The sequence below is a fragment of the Lissotriton vulgaris genome, chromosome 3_1 (genome assembly GCF_964263255.1).
Source record: "Lissotriton vulgaris chromosome 3_1, aLisVul1.2, whole genome shotgun sequence".
Taxonomy (NCBI): Eukaryota; Metazoa; Chordata; class Amphibia; order Caudata; family Salamandridae; genus Lissotriton; species Lissotriton vulgaris.
This window is the reverse complement of record NC_141689.1, coordinates 558,782,645-558,803,732: the sequence shown is the minus strand read 5'-3', so window position 1 is coordinate 558,803,732 and position 21,088 is coordinate 558,782,645. Positions and strand designations below refer to the sequence as shown.

Here is a 21,088-nt window from a genome sequence, read left to right as displayed (position 1 = left end):
CGGGAAGCTCCTACATTCATTGAGGGGGTGTTTGTATGGACATGTGAGCCTTTCTTCCTCAGTTCAGTGGATTGGATCTACAGGGTGCTTGTGGGATCTCCTGGCCTTTGTTCTTGTGTAATGCTGGCGTTAAATTCAGGTTAGGAGCAATATATTATCAGAGACTGGGGTAGTGGGAAGGCAACGCTGTAGACTTGTATTACTCCTGCTGCAATGCACAGCCTCTGATGCTTCTAATAACGGAATGTTCGTATAAGACAGCAAGACAAATCTCAATCTGGACGGAGTAAGCCCCTCTCTTGTTGGCGGCACACTTCCATGTTTATACATCTTTGAATATGCCCTGTGGCCATTTAGGAAAGAGTCATGTCTCTACCAGCCAATGGGATGTGTGTACAAACTGTACCAGCCCCTAGGGTACCTGTGCTGAAATCTCTTCCCTCCTTGGCTCAGCTCAAGGGGTATTATATTCAGAACCTCCTCTGCTCCTTTGTGTGACTTCAAGGGGCTGGAGGTTTGTCGGGGAAGTTGGGACAGTTCTAGTTGGATAGGACAGCAACTCTTCTCGTGCTTGCCCTGAATCTCTTGCGAAAACACTGGCCATGTTCTTGTTCATCCTGGCGGTCAATAAAATGAGGAAGGCAATGCTCAGTACAAACCAATCTGTTGGTAGGGTTGCCAATGCTGTGCATGGTTTACAAAGCTCAGGGATAGGAAAAGATGATTGTATGAGCAAAGGAGGCGAGGGGTTCTCATTTGTGTAATGTGTGCCTCTGGTGATTTATTTTTATTAGTATACCCAAGTGTACAAGAGAAATGAAGGAAAGTAGAAATGCTGTTCAGCTTCGAAAATGTGCCAGAATAAAACAGTTTACAAGCTCAGCAAATCTTCACACATAAGTTTCATAAAATGTGTCACTTATACATCATCTCCCCTCCATACTACCCACTTAAAATGACTGTAAACAATGTTTAATTAGATAATAAAATAAGCTTGAATAACGTTTGCATTGTGTCTGTCTCAAATTAGACAGTGAATGAATATTGTACAATTTGCCAAATGGATTTGTGTAGTATGCAACAGTAGCAAGAAAAGATGCATAATCCTGTTGGTGGCGGAGCAATGATAGATCATTTGGATCACGTTTTATTTCTAGACCAAAATCAACGTATATAGTTATGATTTTGCTAATACACGAAGGTAAGGGTTCCTGTTTCTCAATGCATATAGAATTGTCTAGTCCGCATAAAATAAATTCACAATGCAAGACAAAAGAAGACTGTCAAAACCATCGTTGTTGAGTTTATCTCTAGAACCTCTTGATCGTAATAACTTGCAGCAAGACATCTTTAAAAGATACAGTACTTGAACCATTTGAATCGCGTTTGGTATGATGAAGGATCATTTCTACTGCTCCTCTTTTCACTATGTTGTTCCCTGCATTTTGAAACGGGAAACCAGGTAACCTTAGAATAAGGTATTCTATGGAAGCTCCATGTGTCTCAGTGTGTGGATGAGAAGAGAAGTTTCATAATAATCTACGTACTTGGCCACAAGAGGTTCTTTTTATGAAACCCTAATGCAAGCTTAGCTGACCAAATTTATACTTAATTCTGGGTGCTAACAATGTCCCACAGTTGTACTGCTGGTATGTCTATGTTTCAAATGTGTTAAAAATACAAAACAAATATGGTAGCAATCAGAAGTTAACAACTTTTGGTGACTTTGCTTTTGCCTTCTGTGGTTTCGATGACACTGGAATTTCCTCGTAATCTGCACTCATTCCACTGGACCATCTGCCAACTGTGAACACCTGACCTTTGAGACAAGACAGAGAAGAACAATATTATTTCCCTATAGTGTTGATACAGCTAAACTCAAATCAATAGCATACACTGAAGACAAGTAAGCATCAGTAATTTAGCATTTTCACGTTTGATGTCCTGCCTAAAGAAAAAAATCATAAAACACCTAACCAAGGCCAAGATGAAAAGGACTAGAGTGACATGCAGCAGAATTATCTTTTCAGTAGTCGAAGCAGACTTGCCATGAATAACAAAATATACAAAATTTCAGGATGTGACAATATAAGAACAGCAGCATTTCTACGCGAATACGGTCCCAAATGCTACCATTTTAGAGAATTTTCACAATAGCGTCAGCATAAATGCTTTGGTAATTCAGTGGGCTGTTCTAGTCTTACCGGCGGCTACTATATTAGACAAATTACTGGATCTAACAAGAAATCTTTTTTTGTCCAATCGAGTGCATCTTTCAAAAACTCTTCTCTATACAGCATAATTCAACGCCTGGTCAGGAGGAGAAAGCGCCATATTAATGCAAATGTATTTCGCACTCTACATTCCCCACAGCAGAACACTTTTACTCAAGTCACTAACCACTTCACTTATCGAGTTATGTCTTTGTCCTTTATTGAGAGTATCAGTAACTTTTTTTTTTAGGTCTTGCAGTCTTAGTTTGTGGTTTACCTCTTTATCGCTCCCTTTCGATTTTAATGGCAACCATTATGTCGAATTTCTGTTTCTCGGGTTACTAGGTCTGGGCAGAGTCCTACAGGAACTAAAGACCGAGAAATACCCTTGTTTCAGGTGCACCCTAAAGTGTGCCAGCTCTTGGTGAAGGGGGAAAAGTGCCATATCTTAACAGAAATACCACGGATTTTCACTCTGGTTGCCATGTTGCGTTGTGTCCCATTTTAGTTAATTTCCAGACTGCAGTTACTAAAAGGCATTGCATCTTCCAGCATTTATGTGATTATACTGCCATCTAGTGTCAGACTAGACAACATGCATTTGATTTGACTTAATTAACCATTATCTCGCTGTTTTCTCATAATATTGTAAGAATTGTATACATTATGGGCCAGATCTATTAACACTTTGCATCACTTTTGGTGACTTTACAATAGCACAAAGTGCCGATTTTACCGACCGTGCTGGAAAAGCTGGCTAAAAGTAACACCGCTTTCCAGCAAGGGGGTGTCCCATCAATGGCACATGAAGGTTTCCATGCGACTATCCAGTGTCTGGTGCAATTCCCCACCTACAAACAATGGTACACATTGCTTTGTGACAAACAATTACACCTCCTCGAGGCAAGCACAAAGTAGGCGGATTGTAGGTGTCTGGTCGGTTGGTGGATGGTCACACGTTTGTTGATGTATGCTGGTCCTTCGTTGTATAGGGCTTTGTATCCGTGGGTCAACATCTTGAACTGGCATCTCTGGATCTAGAGCCAGTGTAGGTTCTTGAGGTGGGGTGTGAGGTGGGTCCATCTGGGAAGGTAGAGAGTGAGTCTTCTCGCTGTGTTTTGTATTGTCTGTAGTCTCTTCAGGAAGCGTGCGGTGACTCCTACCTCAAGTGTGTTCCAGTAGTCCAGCCTGCTGGTGACGAAAGCCTGCGTGATGGGCCTTCTGTTGTTGACTGGGAGCTCCCTCAAGATCTTGCGGTGCATACATAGGGTGTGGAAGCAAGTGGATGAAACTGCATTTACCTGTTTCTTCATAGACAGCTTGCTGTCCAAGAAGATGCCTAGGTTGCGGGCGTGGCCTGTTGGGGCAGGCAATGGGCCGAGTTCAGCAGACCACCATTCGTCATTCCATGGCAAGGTGTTGTTTCCAAAGATGAGGACTTCTGCCTTATCCGTGTTGAGCTTGAGGCAGTTGTCCTTCATCTAGTCGGCAAAGTTCATCATACATCTGTGGAAGTTGGCTCTGGTGGTGGAGAGGTCTTCGGACAGCGAGAGGATGAGCTGGTGTAATCGGCGTAATAGATGATGAGTCTGTGCAATCTCACTGTGTTGGCCAGTGAGGTCTTGTAAGTGTTAAAGAGGGTGGAGTTGAGGGACAGTCCTTGGGGGACGCCGCGGATGAAGTCCTAGGATTCCGAGGTGAACAGTGGAAGACGGAGTCTCTAGATTCTTCCGGTGAGGGATGAGGTGATCCATTTGAGGGCGTCTCCCTGGATTCCAATGTGGTGGAGTCTGTTGATCAAGATGTGATGGAAAACGGTGTCGAAGGCATCTGACAGGTCCAGGAGGATAAGGTCTGCTGTCTCACCATGGTCCAGGAGTGTCCTGATGTCAGTGGTTGTGATCAAGGTTGTCTATGTGTTGTGGTTGGCTCGGAATACGGATCAAGAGGGATCCTGGAAGTTGCTGTTTTCCAGGTTTTCGCCGAGTTGCTGGTTGATTGCATTCTTGAGAACCTTCGCAGGAAAAGGGAGGTGGGAGATGGGCTTCTAGTTCTTCGGTTCTGCTGGATCGGTGGATGGTTTCTTCAGGAGTGGACTCACTTCAGTGTGTTTCCAGTCCTCAGGGAAGGAGGCAGAGGTGATGGGAGATATTCAGGACTTTGAGCTTGTCGCCAATCGTTTTGCTCCTGAGGTTGAAGATGTGGTAGGGACAGGAGTCTGTGGGTGCTCCAGAGTGCACGGAGATTAATAATGCAGATTGTGACTGGAGTTGTGAGAGGGTCCGAAAGGGTGAGCAGGTGTTCGGGTTTGTGTTTGTGGGTGGGAGCAAGCTGATGCGCTCAGCAGAGGAGGATTGGAGTTTTACGTTTTTACACATGCCCGAGATTTTGTCATGGAAGAAGTGCGCTAGGGTGTCACACAGTTCTTGGGAGGGAGGGATGTCGTTCTCTGTGGCTGGTGAGTTGGAGAACTCTTTCACGATGGCGAAGAGCTTCTTGCTGCAGTTGGTGCTAGCTTTAATGTGGTCCTGCTAGGGCGTTCTTCTTAGTTTCTTTCAGGCAGTGGTGGTACTGGTTGAGCAAGGTCTTGAAGGTGGTATGGTCTCCTGTGTCTATGCTGCAACGCCACTTCCATTCTAGTTGATGGTAGTTACACTTAGTGGATTTCAGCTCCGCAGTAGACCAGCTGGTTCTTCTGGAAGGTCCTTTGGATTTGGCTGGCTTGGCTGGGGCAATTGTGTCAGTGCATTCTGTGATCCACTGGGGGGAGTTCTTTGCAGCCTGTTCTGGGTTTATTTTTGTGCCTGGGAGGCGTGAGTTGAAAGCGTTGTCCCACTGCTCATCTGATATATTTTTTCAGTATCTAAGCATGGAGATGGGGGAGAATGGTGCCAGTTTTAGTAGGTCCTGCGATGGTAAAGTGGACGCTGTAGTGGTCGGTCCAGGTGAGCTGTGACACGTGGTTGTATTTGACTCTGCTGCTGGAGCTAAAATCTGGGTTGATTGTGTGTCCTGCGATGTGAGTAGGGTCGGGGACAAGTTGCTTGAGGCCAATGTTGCGTATGCTTTCAAGCAGGTCAGTTGTGTTTGGGTTGCTGGGGTCGTCGAGGTGGAAGTTAAGATCGCCAAGGAAGATGTCGTGTTTGGAGTTGATGGTGATCAGGATGTTGTCGGGGACGGCGTTGCAGAAGCTGGGGCATAGACCTGGTGGCCTGCAGGCGAGGGTGGCTCTGATGGCGTTTTATCTGTCTGATAGAAGTTGGAATTAGAGATGGTCAATTATTGGGGAAGAGTCGTCTGAGGAGATTGTGCAGTGGAGGGTGTCCTTGTAGATGATGGTAGTTTCACCTAGGTGTTTGTTAGTTCGATCCCGGTGTGTTAGCCTGTTCCCTTCTCGGGTGGCAAGGGCGATGTTGGCACAGAGGCGGGGTTCAGCCGGGTCTCTGTGAGAAAGATGATGTCCGGGGTGACAGAGTAACTTTGGTTGCCAAACTGCATTGAGGAAATCATAATAAATTTGCACCTAGGTGTATAAAAAGTTGTAGAGGGTTCTTTCAAAAAAGGATAGCTCACCAAATGGAGAATTTTCCACCACAGCTATCAAATGACATTTGAAGTCACTGATGGTTTTGCCAGAAGCATTGAAATTCCGAGAACTATTCTGCCAAAATGTCTGACGCATCCCTGCAATCGGTCAAAACAGAGTAAACATCCAAAAGTAGGCAACACAACAATAAGCAAAGAAAAATTTACAGACGAAATACCCCTTCAAAAGATGAAGGATATCATTGATGTCAGAAATAAAAATATAAAATTGCCATTTCATAGGTGTCACAGACTTAGAGCAGCCTGAGGAAAGGCGAAGGACCAGAGAACTGTGTGGACTGCAAGTGTGTTGAAATGGCAGTCATCCTCTCACACTTCGAGGCCCCTAACCTCAAAATGTACTATTAATTTCCTTCTCGGTGCAACTAATTGTAACATGCACCCAAATGATCTGCTCTCCGTAAAAAGCAGGCAGCAGCCAAACACAACTTTGAGCTCTTAACGCACACAAACACTTTTCACGTGAGAATTTCTTTTACGGGCCATTCACCAGTTCAATAATAATAATAATAATAATATCTAAAGGAGATATGGGATAAATATATCCTAGCTGAGGCTAGCCCATAGATCCGTCCAGTCGATAGATAGTCAGTACCGCCAAAATAAACAAAGTTCTTAGCGTAATGACCATCACTGGGAAAAACAAATTGTGAGACTATGTGTGTGAGGATCCTTGTTAGAACACTTCATTAGTATAATACAGTGAATTGTGTCATACCCACAAGCACCGATGCAGCATGCATTCAACTAAAAATGAACAAAATAAAAGCTCCACAGGAGACATTCCCAGCATTGGAGACAGCCAGGCATCAAATGACAAAATAACAACTACCATATGAGCTTAGAACACAACATTCCAAAGTGATGTCTAAAATAAAGGTATATGCACAACCTACATGCCAAACTGCCTCATGTTTTCCTAATTAATGGAAACAACGCAGTATCTTCTATTTCTCGTTTCATCTTGGTGTGTTAGTGGGAATAGATAGGTGAAAATTCACAAGAGCCACCCCATGACACATAGCAGCATCCATGACTGGCACGTGCATGAAAATTAACATGGAGGAAAAAACGAATCCCAAATATATTATCGACACTGGGTCAAAAACGTAAAGGATCTTCCACCATGTTCGATGACACAGCCTGAATTACTTCATTTATTTAAACCCAAACTCCATTATGAGTAGTCATACGCCTTATGTTGGATTTACCGGAATTTTGCTGTTCTGGACAATCCCTCTGAAAGTGTTCGACAGATCCACAACTCCTACAGGAGCCCCCTAAACACACAAAAGAGGAAAATAAAGGTATTGGTTTTAAAACAGGAAGGAATATCAGATCAGAATAAAAAAATATGGTTTCGAAAAACAGATTTGCACATGTGTAAATTAGTATTTTATTGATTACTTTTTTAAAAATGTTATCAATATAAATGTTACCAACAGAGACAGACTAACGAGAAAGAGGGACAGCATCTGGATGAGTCTCTTTTAGTCTACATTGAACTTCAAGATACAAAACACATTATTGATCTAGATATTGAAGCCCAAATTATCTTGATTAGGGCACTGAAATGCTGGTCTAAGTAGCTTTTGTGGTAATTGCCATAGGTTCACGAGGTGTCTTGCTCCACCCATGAACCGGGAAAGAGGCAAAAAATAAAAGGAGGCGTGGCATTTAAAAGCTTAAGCCATTGTTAGCACTCTAAAAATGTAAATATACGAATAAAGGAAAAGGCCTCAATGTACGGGCATGTATGGGCAGTGATCAGCTTATTCACTGGAATGGGGCACTGCAAATGTTGTACTGGGAGAAAGGGATCAAAGGAGAGTACAGATCACCGCACATCGGCCATTTGTACCGGACAGCCACATGTGAACTGCTATCAGCATCAAGTGTATATGCGCAGAAATAAGAGTCCCTGACAAAATGAGACTAATAATGCTTTTATGACAATTCTGATAGTTCCAATTTATTGAATTTCCCTCTTAAAATGCCATTGTCCCATTCACAAATACATAAAGACAAATGTTATTTTCCCATTTAACTTGGTGACCCCAATATGTCTCCCTCTCTTCAGCTTGCGCCTCTCACCAGGTCTTTCATCACAACTTTCCCCAGCTTTTCAAAAACATCAATTCCTTGACCCTATGCAATACCTTAAATTCCCCTCTAATCTGCCCACTACCTTCCATTCTACACTCATTACTCGGCAGAGCTTTTTGGCACTTTCTATCTGAATTGGTTTAAACTTTTCACTGTACCCATACTTAACAATAATAATAATAATAATAATAATAATAGAAATATATAAAGAACTGCTACCTCCAACGGAGGCGTCTCGGTGCTAAGGTAGCACAGGAAGAACATTATGCACAGGAAGAACATTATGCAAGGTTAAAGAGCCAGGTTTTTATAGCTCTCCTGAAGGCCGGTTCTGGCTCCACCAAGCAGAGATGGAGAGGCATGGCATTCCAGAGCTTCGCAGTTCTAACTGAATGCTCTACCACCTATTCTGGCCTTACGGAAAGGAGGAGTAGTGAGCAATTTCATGTGGTTTGATCTCTGGACCGGTTTTGCTGGTAATTTTGCAATCTATGTCTTAGATAGGCCAGGCCCGACCCCTGGTGGCTCTGTAGTCCAGAGTAAGTGCCTTAAATTCAACTCCCCTACTGACAGGCAACATTGAAGGCTCCGCAGATGGAGAGAGATACGATGGAAGAACGGCACATTTCTAATTAATCTTGCAGCAGCGTTTTGAACTAGTTGCAGCCTGCGGACCACATAGGCTGGTAGTCCTAAATAGAGACTATTAGAATAGTCCCTCCTAGATCTGACCCATGCATGGACTACAGTCCTCCTGCACTCCTTCGGGAGGAAGTGAAGGAATTTCCTCAAAGGTCGCAGCTTCCAGAAACATGAGGAGGAGACCTGGTGAATCTGCGTCTTGTAGGATAGATCATTATCAAAGTTGAACCCTAGATTTCTAGCCGAATCCACCGGAATAGGTGGAGGATTTAGCACTGATGGCCACCAGAGCTTAGAGGGTGGCGGGACCGTTGGTTCAATAATAAAACAAGCAGCACCAGCATCTAATGGCCGGACCTTAAACCCACTAATGCCAGGTGTAACAATATTGCAACCTTTTTTCATAACAAAATAACCAACATTTATTAATCTTTCCAAGAAATTGAGGGAGCTTTGGACCCCAATGTTCAGTCTAGAAGCACGCATGATCGAATGGCAGAATCTAAGTCCTTTCAGAAATCCCCCTCTATCCTAGGGCAGCTTCAGGTCTATTTTTAGTTAAGTTAAATCTGGCTCCCGCATGATCCAGCACCCCTTATTACTTTTCCGATTCTCCTGGAAATGGCCAATCGGTCCTTAGTAAAGGGAATAGTTCCAGCGGCATGGAAGCATGCAATGGTTAAAGCCATTTTAAAGAAAACAAACAAAGATCCTGCAAGCATTGGTAAACTATTTACCTATATCCCTGCTTCCAGCACAGAGTAAAGTGTTGGAAAAATACATCAATATGTATCTCTCGGAATCCACTGAAACCAACAACATACTCCACCTCACCCAAACAGGTTTCTGGCTCAAACACAGCACTGAGACCACCCTTTTAGAGGTGGTGGTGGACGCTCAAATGATGCTTGGTCAAGTTGGCACAGCAGCTATTATCCTCCTTGATCTTACCGCTGTCTACTGACTTCATGAACCATGATATCCTTCTGCAAAAGATTTTCAGGGCAGAAGTTTCAGAAACTGCCCTGTATTGGCTAAAGTCCTTTCTTTCTTCCTTCCAGGTATACGAGAGGAGTCGGATACCTTTTCTCTCCACTGTTGTGTCCCCCAGGGCTAATCCTTAAGCCCAGAACCCTTTATTTTATACATGCAGCCACTGGCAGATATTGTGAAACCATTTGAAATCTCCATTGTATCACATGCGGATGGTACTCAAGTGTGTTTTTCACCCACACCAGAACAGTATCAGCCTTCTTCCACTGTAGGACCTTACATGGAGGTGGTGGCCAGCTGGATGGATAAATCCCCGACTGAAGCTTAACAGCAACAAAATGTTGTTGATGGTTTTAGGGAACCATCACTCTCCTCATCAGTCTCTGGGATAGCCGGACTGATCTACATCCGACTCCCACCCCCAAAAACATCTATAAATGTTTGAGAGTTTGGCTGGAAAAAACGATGGAAACTCAGGCCACCAAACTCGAAGGCTTGCAGTATTGGAATTCTCTGAAGGCTTCGTAAAATACTCTCTTTGCTTCCCATGAATTCCCAAAGACTAGTGGGTCCAGGCATTTATCCTCTCTCACCTGGACTACAGCAGTTCTCTCTTCCTGGGAACACCCAAAGCTGTTATAAGCAAATTACAAGTCGTGCAGAAAGCGGCTGTATGTGCCTTGTTAAAAATGCAGAGACCTGTCAGAGTGGAAAGGTCCGAGTGACCTTCATTGGTTACCAGTCTCCCAGAGAATCAAATTTAAGGCTCTATGTTTTGCTTTTATAGCTCTTAAAGGACAGGGACCTCCCATCTCCCATCAGTTCATAACCCTCTACACCCCGTTGAGGGCCCTTCTCTACTCCTATGAATACAGGGCCGCTAGCCCTCATATCAGAAGAACCAGAAGAGGAGTAAGGTCAGTCAGTTGCATTGGCTCCACTCTCTGGAACTCTCTCCCGCTGGCTCTGCGATGTAGAGGCAATGAATGCTCGTTCCAGAAACTACTCAAAACGCAGCTATTCGACAATTAATCCCTCACATCGGTCCCAGTTGTAATGTAGCCTTGACTGGGATGCCTACGGGTCACCATGCACTATATAGAACAGAACAGAATAGGTCTTTCTTTGTCTACATAATTTTTTCTCCGCCGCTATACTGTCTTTTAGCAGTTATAGTAATGATTGGAATGCATGTGCACACCCAAGTGTTGTAAAGTCCATTTTCCCTGAGAACTACTGGTTCCATGACTCGATGTACGAGTACAAATAGGATTTGTGCTTTCATAAGTCAAAAGGAAATCTACTGCAGGGTTTATGTTCAGGTAGTGTAGTATAAAGAAATGTGCAACCTCGCTTTCATTCAATATTACTTAACTTATTAGGTAGACTTTAATCGAAAGGGCACACTGTGGCACTAAAAGGAAGAGAGATGGGAGTGGGGGCACATAACTTCTCTACAATAGGTTCTGAAGGATACCCATTGATGCTCATTGTACGTGCTTACCCGCACCAAAGTGCTAGTTCAAGGGTCCATATTAAAGGATTTATAACAGATTTTATTTAATATAGGTCCCTGAGGTGATATACCAGTGTTAAATATTTGCAATTATGGAGGTAATACGTTAAGACACCTGTGCCTTGCTGTAAGATGATTGTTTAGCAACTGTCACCACGATTATTTGATACACTATTTAAAAGAAAGAAGTGCCTCTGGCCTTTTTGTTTGATTTAGAGTCATATAGTGCCTATCTAAATTTGTTTTTATCTGCACCCACAACTTATATTTTGTGCAGACCTAAGGGTCATATTTATTTTTGGAGTCCTGAAGATGGTCTTGTGGGTTTGACACACTAAGAGACCTTTTCCCCAGTTCAACCTTTACAATTTAGATAGAAATACCTCATGTACTCTAGGGATAGAGTCTTGTGTTTTGATTGAGTGGTTGTTCTCAATAATGCATGGTCTGTTCTCTGAACGCTCATGGAAATACTTTACAACCTTGGCGTGTAACAAATGTCTATTTAACTGTTTGATAACATTAGTGCTTTTAGTATTGAATAAACATAATTGAAACAAGCATTGGCATGCCAGTAGGTCTCACCTTTGGGACCTTATTAGTGTTTAGTTATTCAGCACAATATCCTTGGTGCAACAACATCAAGTGTTGCATGGCTAAACCCTTATAAGGTTCTAAAGGTGAGACCTATTGTCTATGCCAATGCTGGTTTTCCTCGTGAGCACACCATGTGCAAATCTGATACCATCTGGTCACATGCAGACATTACAGACCAATTTCAGGTTCCTGGTAATACGAAAAAAAGGCAGACATGCACTTCCATGAACTCTCTGGTCTGCAATGGGCTTCAACCTATGTAGAATGATTTCTAACACAACCATCCCTACCCCACCCAAAGCTTCCCTGCTGGTATGACACCTTTAAACAGTTCCTAAATTAGTAAATACGCAAAGACACATACATAATGTGCAACCATGTAATATGGTCTAATATTGAAAGCAAAGCGGTTTGGAATGGCCACTAGAACCCAGAGATGGCAACATAGAACCATATTAACAGGCACTGGAATTATGCGAATCTGCAACCACCTTGCTTTACACAATTATGGATTTACCAGATAAGATGTGCATAGTATGCAGCAGCTGATAAATAAACAAGAAGTGGGCAAACATGTGTCACCACTAGGTGAAGCTGGAATGAGCTATCCAATTACAGAGATAAATAGGGGCCATCTTTGAATACTGGTGTAGTAATTTGACAGCGATTAGATTAAGCATTAGCAGAAGACATCTTAGTTTTAGCTGTTATCGTGACATTTAGCGGACTCCATTTTGTATTCACGGCAGCCATTTTGTCTGCTACATGCTGCCGCGTGCCGACCATGTGCTTTGTCCTATAATCCTGTTAACAGCGTTTGAAATCTGCCCGGCAACAAGTTACATTTAGCATCCCCCACTTTCGCGCATGTCCAGTAGGGTCCACATCTGTTAGTGATTAGTTCCACAAAGGAATGTGTATACTAGCTTCCAAAACTGTTAGCTCCTCCCACTGATTGATTGTGCCTTTCAATATTACCTTATATGTACATAAATCATGCTCTTGTGTTTGTACCGCCTTCTTTTGAGCCCCTGTGCGGGTATAAATGGACCATGCTTTCTTAGTTCGTGGTGCTACTTCTTGCAATACCGAAGGGCACTGTCTGAACCGTAGCACCACCTCATGAGGTATAATAAATGTTACTTTTTCTATTCCAGTTTCTGTGCCAATTTCTTCCTATTGGTCTGAGGACTTTGTGCAGAGAAGGGCGAACCCCTTGCACTGGTGGGTCTTGCTGAGGCCTGCTACAACACTAGTTCCATTACATTGATTGGAATACTCTTTCTAAAAATCTGTGGTGTCTAGTTATACTGTCTTTGTAAGGTCTTTGTCCTGGCCACTGTTGGAACAGCTTGTTAAGCAGCATGTTTTGACATTATGTTCGGCTAGGTCATGTCGTTTTTTAGATAGATTGATAATCTTTATTTGCATTATAACTTAAAACCATTGCAGAATTACAACCATGCTAAAAATCCCCAAAATCATAAAACTGTGTTAATAAATCTAAAAGAGCACACAGAATTTGAACATATGCCATAATGTCTGAATTAAAACCTTGGGTTTTATCGTGACTATTGCAGTTCGTTTGGACCTCTGCCATAAGAAACATTTCCAGCTTGTTCTAATGGAGCCGAAGGTCACAGGTTTGCGTCCAGTGAATCAGCTAGCTGCTGGATTTAGCTTTGTTCCTGCAGCGCTCATAAAAAGGACCAGGTGACTAGGTCCTTCAGTAGAAATCTATGTTGTGTATTTCCCTAATTTTGTGTGCAGTATGAGGTGTTTACAAAGTGGCTACCAAATATGTCAGGGCGTTCATTTGTTAACAGGTGGCCACCACCACTTTATATCAGAGTTGACAAGAGACAAGTCCTCAAGTCCGTCCTGCACTGGGTTCAATCTTCAGTGTGTGTTTCACATATGCACTGTTGATGGAGGTCAATAAGTGGAGCAGTACATCTTGACGTAATTGGGGCTATTGCTCTCAACAATACATTCCATATCTTCCAATCTTCAATTCTTTGGTGGAAATCAGAAGGATACGGATAATAAAAACTGGGTAGATTCCTTAAATATATTGAAAGTAACAAGGGGACCAGTACAGTGTTCTGATGTACACCGCTTTTCATCACCATCATTTGAGACCGTGAACGACAGTAAACAGCAGCAAACCATTTATGGTTCTTAGTCTTCAGTTGTTAGAATAGACCGGACTAATCTGGTGTAGTAAAATTGGGTCAATTTTTACGTTTCCTCCATAATGTTGACCCTCGACTACGTCAAAAAAACACATCTATAAGAATACCCCATATCACTACCTTCTTCCCAATGCGTTCCTGCTCTAAACTGTGCATAGCCACAATCAGATAGGGTGTGAAGCATTATTTCCCAAATACAGCTTCTTCATCCAGTATACATTTTTTTAATCTGTTTAATAAAACAATCACAGAAGGCTCGCCACTGAGTAAAAAAAAAAATAATGAAAGTAATTGGATGAGGAGACCCAAACTTTGTTTGAAAAGAAAGTCGAAACGATTATATTTTCACCAATTCAGGTACCTCACCTACTGCAATATATGTTCAGAAATAGCACCTACTGTGTTCAGTGGAACAAGAGGATATTACACCTTCCTCTTCAATATGCCCTATAAAAAGGATTTGCCAATGAAAAGGGAACACATGCACTTGCTCAAACAAGACCCAGCGAAAACTGTTGAGATCACTCTTTCAAATAACTTTGTTGATATTTAAGTGCCACTCAAGGTAAAATAACATGAAAGAAGTCTAACACAATCCGTTTTTCTTGTCTGCTAAGGACATTAAACTAATCCAACTAATTACAAAAAATTAAGAAAAATCCACTAAAGCAAGAGAAAATTCACTGTATAATTCGACACATTAACTAGACCTACAGAACAGTTCAGCACTTCAAAAGTTCTGTTCAAATCTGGACTGCAACCAGTCGATAAACAACATACTCCAGGATGCTTTGGGGGATACTATAAATAAGGAACAGCTAAAAGAAAGTGGATCTCAGTGACAATAACAGCTGTTGCCTTAATAAATACCGATTACGCAATTGCCTAGTTAAGGCAAGCAGCATGCTTCAACTCGTAAAAACAGTTTACTTGGTAAGAAAAACAAGCGTGCGCCTCGCTCTAAAAGTGGGAGGGTTGAGGGGAGTGCGGCAGACAGCACACAAAGCGTTTCCCTTACAGGAGCGAGCCAGGGGCACCATGTGTTTGTAGGTTAATTACAAACATATGGTGTCAAGCTCGTTCCCGCAAGGGAATCGCCAAACATGCAAGCGTTGCCATTGAAGGCAATGGAACGCGTGCACGTTTATAGGACAAAAACCGAAGCAATAGCTTAAGGTCTTTTTCCTTTGCCGTGCATGCACGCTACGTAGGAGAAACTTAAAAACTGATAGTGATTTTGATATATATAAAAAGGTTCATGGTTTTCAAAGACTGAACACTTACAATAATATGTACAAATATTTGTATTGGATTCCCAGCATTAAGTATACCTCTTACTATTTTCTATTCTTGATTGGATCTATTCGATCAATAATCTAATGTATGTTTGAAAGGTTTTGTAAAACAAATTCTTGTTTGAATATAGAATTCTGGCAAAGAAAAAAGGTTTGTTTTTTGATTAAACATCCCATCAGTACTGCACTAGTTTTGGACTCTCTCTAAGATCTTGATGGAAAAGACAACACAGTAATGATGGTCTCAGCAAACATTCTTTAGCGTGTAAGTAGTGAACCTGACGAAAGACTTTTGAACAGTGTCAGCAGAAATGTGTTGGGCAAGTGAAATTTCTTATAGATTCTCCGCATGACTTTCTGGTGCTCCTAAAGAAATGGACGGCCAGTTTCCTTTGCTTAATTCTTCAAGCAATTGTTAACCTTTTTATGGTCCGGCTTGGCAGTGCATATGTCTCTAGAGCAAGGTCATGAGGAGTGAATTGCAGCCCCAGTACCCTCCCTTTTCAACATTAACTTAGATATCAGATTTGCGTTTGGGAGCAGTATGAAATGCTGAAAATCCACTAAACTACATGGCTTTTAAGGCTGGCTTGGCAGTACAACTGTTGCCTGAATGCATATGATCAACAAAAAAAGAACTTTCAGAGTACTGACAGAGGGGCTTAGGCACCATCCACGTTAGGTCCCCCGAGTAAAGGATATGATTGGGATGAATCTGTGTGCTTTCCCCAAAAAGAATGCATGTATGACACTTTTTGCCTTGTGTTAAAGCATACAAATCGATACAGCAGAACTGGGTTGCTTATGAAGGCAAGTCAAACATAACATCATGGCTACAGGTCTGATCTTTTTTATTATGAGATGTTATGATAAAGGCATTAGTCCTGAATTATGTTTTGGGGAAGTATATGTTAAAGTATAGGCATTTAAGTGTGGATGGTTATTACTCTATATTAAATCCTACCAATATATATTTTGTTACATGCAATCTCACAGATTACAATAATGAACAAGGGTTTGGACGTTGGCCTCCCACTCACACAAGCCCTGGGGACTTTCACAGTGATGACTCTTGTTAGACCTGCCTGTTGAGTGGGGTTTTATATTGTTTTGCAAGCTGTATTTATGTACATATTTGTAATGTTATAACTGTATGTATAATAGCCAGTACTGGGTAAGGTGTAAGGCCATGGATAAAGGGTTCATTGGCAAAATCAATGCCACATTTCAGAGGTTTGGTCTATTATGCAATGAAATGTTATAACAAAATTAGTAGGCCTGTACAACTTATTGTGAAAAACAGGAGTTAAAAACAGATCTGTAGGGATGGATGGTAATACTCCGTGCTCAAGCCTGTAGGCAAGTGTTTTGTTTCATTTCATTTCACAGATTACCATAAACAGGCAAAGGATTTGGTGATGTTTTTTCACCTGAACAAACAGCGAGGATATAAGATATGCATTACAATCATCCTTATTAGGGTTACTTTCAAGAGATAGTATTTTGCTTGGCCAACTATAATTGTATATACATTTGTAGTTTTATAACTGTATGCGGGATGGTTACATAGTAGAAACCTTACGCTCAGTATATAAGGCTTGAGTTGGTTTGAGTGACATGCTGATGATTAAGGATATAGGCCTGGTTGTTTATCATGAAAAGTTACAATAAAGGCCTACACACCGTGAAAAGCATTATGTTACAGTCAATAGGCATTTAAGGATGTATTGTTATTATTCGGAATTAAAGCCAACAGATAATTTTTTATTACATTGTATCTCAAAGAATACTTTAGTAGGGTTTGGGTGTTGGTCACCCCCTCTGACAAACCATGGGTACAGATGATTTGCACTGTGAGATTCCTTATTAAACTCTGCTAGAAGAGATAGTATTTTGTTATGCCAACTGTAATTTCGTATACCTTTACAATTTTATAACTGCATGCCTGATGGTAATCTTATTGGAAAGTGTGTGCTTCTTACAGTGGACACGCGTTGGTTATGGTGACATGCCAATGAGAATACGTATAGGCTTGACTGGTGTTAAGGGAAATGTTATGCTAGATCCCATAGGTCTGGCCTATTTATTACGAACAGCTTTTACAAAGGCAAACAACCTAGCTTATTTATTGCGAAAAGAATATGGTAAATGCAATGGACCTTGAAAAGTGGATTGTTGTCAAATTGTGCTACAGGCTGTAGAACGGTTTTTGGTTACATGTAATCTTAGAAATTGGTGTACTAGGTAAGGGTTCGGTGTGGACTCACTGCCAAACCCCAGGGGCAGAATTTACCAGTGATGATTCCCAATAGGCCTATTGAGAGAGGCTTTACATTGTTTTCCCAACCCTCATTTTATAAATATTCTTAATTTTACTATTGTATGCATGATCATTGTCAGTTAACTCTCACTTCAGTAAGCCTGTTTTGTATAGTGTCAAGCCATTGGTAAAGGCTAGAGGTGTTATCAGTACACTGGGAAAGGTTATGATGGATTCCTCTGGTGCGATCTTTGTATACGAAAATATATGAAAAACAAAGTAGGAATTATTTACTTATTGTGAAGAGCATGCGTAAAAGGCGATGGGCTTTTATGTGTGAATTGTTATTACACTGTTCTAAAGTTTGTAGGTAGGTTTTTTTATTACATGAAATCTTGCAGATTAATCAGTAGGCAAGGGTTTTGGTGTTCGTGACCCAAACAAACAAACCTTGGGGATGGACGATTTGCACCATGGCAATACTTATTAGACTCCAATAGTAGGGATACTATATTATTTTGACAACTACATTGTGCTCTTATTTGTAATTTTATTATGGCATACCTGGTGGTTGCCTAGTAAAAAGGATTAAAACCAACATAGTAGGTCAGAGTTGGTTGTGGTGACAATCCAATGATAACACCTAAAAGGCCTTGTTGCTTCACTAGGAAACAATATTTCCAATGCCATATACCTGATCTGTTCATTGTTTAAAGTTATGAGGAATGCAGTAGGCCTAACAGATTGACTGTAAAAAGCACATGTTAATGTCAATAGGCATTTAAGGCTGGATTGTTATTTCTCTGTATTAAAACCTACACGTATGTATATTTTGTTAAATGAAATGTCACGGACTACCTTTGTAGGAAAGGATTTTGTGTTGGTTACTGCCTATGACAAACCCTAAAGGGAGTACATTCACACTGTAATAATGTTTGCTTAGCTGTCTGCCAGGACCTTGTAACAAAGAAAATCAATAAATAATACACAAGTCTTTCTCTATGGAATATAATCCCTATAGGTAGATAAAGGGCCTTTGATTCAAGTGTTTTGCCACTGGTCTATTGGAGTATCCATTTACACTCTACTCCGATTCACCAGGACAGTATACTGCATAGGTTAATGGTTCAGTCATTGGCTCTCTTGGCCTGTGAAGGACATCATTTTCTGCTCACATGTGAAAAGGAGTACGCTTCAGTGTCAGTCCTTTATGTTTTCAATTTTCTCCTTTTATAGTTCTTGTTTCATTTATGTGCTTCTTTTCTATTTATTTTATTATTTATGGTAATACTACAGCTCTGTAGGTGCTCATCTTATCTGCAGTGCGCCACATCCCACACGGTCAGTTCCTCAAAACTAGGGGACAATTTATAAGTGTTCCTGTCAAAAGTGTATCATGCTTTTACCTTTCCAAGATGGCCAACACATTGGTTCTAAATATGGTGACAATGCTAAAACTTTAAAACAACAATAGACTAGTTACAATACCTCTAAAAGATGGACACTTGCTGCTAGATCTAGGATTGTTATTGCAACCATATGTTCACTGTCTTTAGACAGCAGTTTATTTTTATTTGTCCTACTTGTAGTCTTTTTTATGGTACATAAGTTAAGTTTGTGGGTGTTTTATTGTGATTGCGTCAGAGGGTGTATGCAAGAATGAGTCCGTGAATGGATGCATTAGTGCAAATACGAGTGACCGAGTGCACATATGATAATTTGAGTACCTAAACCCATCAGTGACACAAAACGCACTTTCATTCATAAGCCACACCTATTGTCATTGCAATTGCTTGTTGTTTTAGTAGACTTTACAGTCTTAATTTTCTCCGCTAATACTTGTAATTAGAGGATTGGGAAGAAGATGTGTCGGTCGATCTCAAATCTGGGGACCAGGGTTCCAGTCTAGGCAATGACGCTCAACATCCTGTGATTCTGGGCAAATCACTTAATCTCACCATGCCTAACAAAAAATGAATGTGTCCTTGTGTAAAGCAACTAGTGCTCAAGTAAAGCACTCTGATACAGGATACCTTCGGGGCAAGTTCATGCTACATAAAACTCAGTACAAAAAAAGGTGGCATCAGTGATAAATAAAGCAATCAAACGATAACCGTCAAAGTTCTTTGCCTAAGTTTTTTATGAAATCCGTAGCATTTCAGACTGCATCCAAGTAGTAGTAGGAGACTAAACTTGGTAAGATTCTTTGCACATATCCAGTAACAATAGCACAATCTAACTTGTAGGTCTCTTTTTTATCGTGTTAATGTCTTTATTTCTTACCAGATTAAATCTTGATCTGGGAAATGGCTCACATATAGTGCTACTGGTATCACTTAAATCGTGCTTTAAACTGTCATCCTCTCTATTCAGTTTACAATCTGTGTCATGGTGGACCACGTCTACCCTACCCGGATCTTCCTTTCTATTGGGGTACACGTATTGCCATTTGTTCTTTTACCTAAACTGGGGATTCCCTTCTAAGTAAACACTGCAAATGTATCTGTTTTCTCAGTAACGGTCTCGGCCTCCGGTCATACAACTCCTTCCACCCTCAACCTCCAGAAGGAATGGGAGAGGGGCACTGTTACAGAGGTGCACCACATCAATTCAAAATCACAGCTACATTTGGGTTTAAGTAAAATGTGAATAAACAAATTAACGTTGCATTCTTCTAGTGTTTACCAGTAAAGCATTTGATAATTGCAATCAGATAGATCACAGCTTTTTTATTTCTTAATAAGTACTTTTTTTCAAATTTTTATGAAAACAGGTGAAAACCGTGCAAAGGGTGAACAATGTAGCCTTGGATAAATCAGTTTTTATTTGCATTGACCAATACGTGTTTGATAATTACGTAGCATGGAATCATGCTATTTTGTCCACGCATCTAATTTTCACTGCAACTACCAGAGGGGTGTCTTCCCACCCTCCTATTTACTAGAATGTAGATGTTAACAAATAGCTGTTAACAGCAAGATCTAGACTACTCCTCAAGCACTGAGCAAAAGTGATCCCTATGCAGAGAAACAAAACATGAAAGACCCTAAAAAGTCTCCTCACATCAAACGGTCCATAGCAGAAATCACGGATAATCTAGCAAGTAAAAATAAAAATCTCTTGATGAGGTCTCCTTTGATCAGAAAGTTTTCTCCCATACACATAAGGCAGTCAATATGCTGTTTTACATACATTTTCAAATTCTCTAAAAAGCTTGACCACTGACGCTGTGTGAGCAAGTTTTTACAAAGCGCAGCTCAGTATTCCAATGGATTCACAGAGAAGGCAGTGTGGGGACACAGAACACTAAGTAGAAAATACAGACAACAGTACTTAATGAAGTGCATTCTATTTATTGTCTGCATATGTTTAAATCGTTTCTTCTGATGAGCAAGGCCATTTTCTGTAGTGGTTGTAATAGAAAATTCTTTCAGAATACTAATTTTCCAATACTACCATTGTCACTGTAATCGCACACTATGCCGCTCCAGCTATTTTTTCAGATCCGAATATTTTCAGGGTGCAAATGTGGGCTGTGCTGTACACCAATCACATAATTTACTAATATGCGGATACGCTCATTTGGGCAAATGTCAAACATTGTCAATGTTTCAATCTCAGTTTGAAATGCAATGCAAATATTCCCCTCAAAAAAGTATACTGCT

At 41.1% G+C, this 21,088-nt stretch overlaps 1 protein-coding gene across 2 annotated transcripts in view; it reads right to left on the bottom strand.

Moving 5' to 3' along the window:
• Positions 1-761: 761 nt before the first annotated feature.
• ZCCHC9 (zinc finger CCHC-type containing 9) overlaps positions 762-21,088 on the bottom strand; it is an 87,463-nt gene continuing 67,136 nt past the window's right edge. For both annotated transcript variants that reach the window (XM_086960837.1, XM_086960838.1), the window contains 2 exons: positions 7,031-7,099; positions 762-1,819 (listed from right to left, as the gene is read on the bottom strand). In XM_086960837.1, the coding sequence (XP_086816963.1) occupies positions 1,701-1,819; positions 7,031-7,099 (188 nt within the window). In that variant the 3' untranslated portion in view covers positions 762-1,700. The remainder of the gene's footprint in view (positions 1,820-7,030; positions 7,100-21,088) is intronic.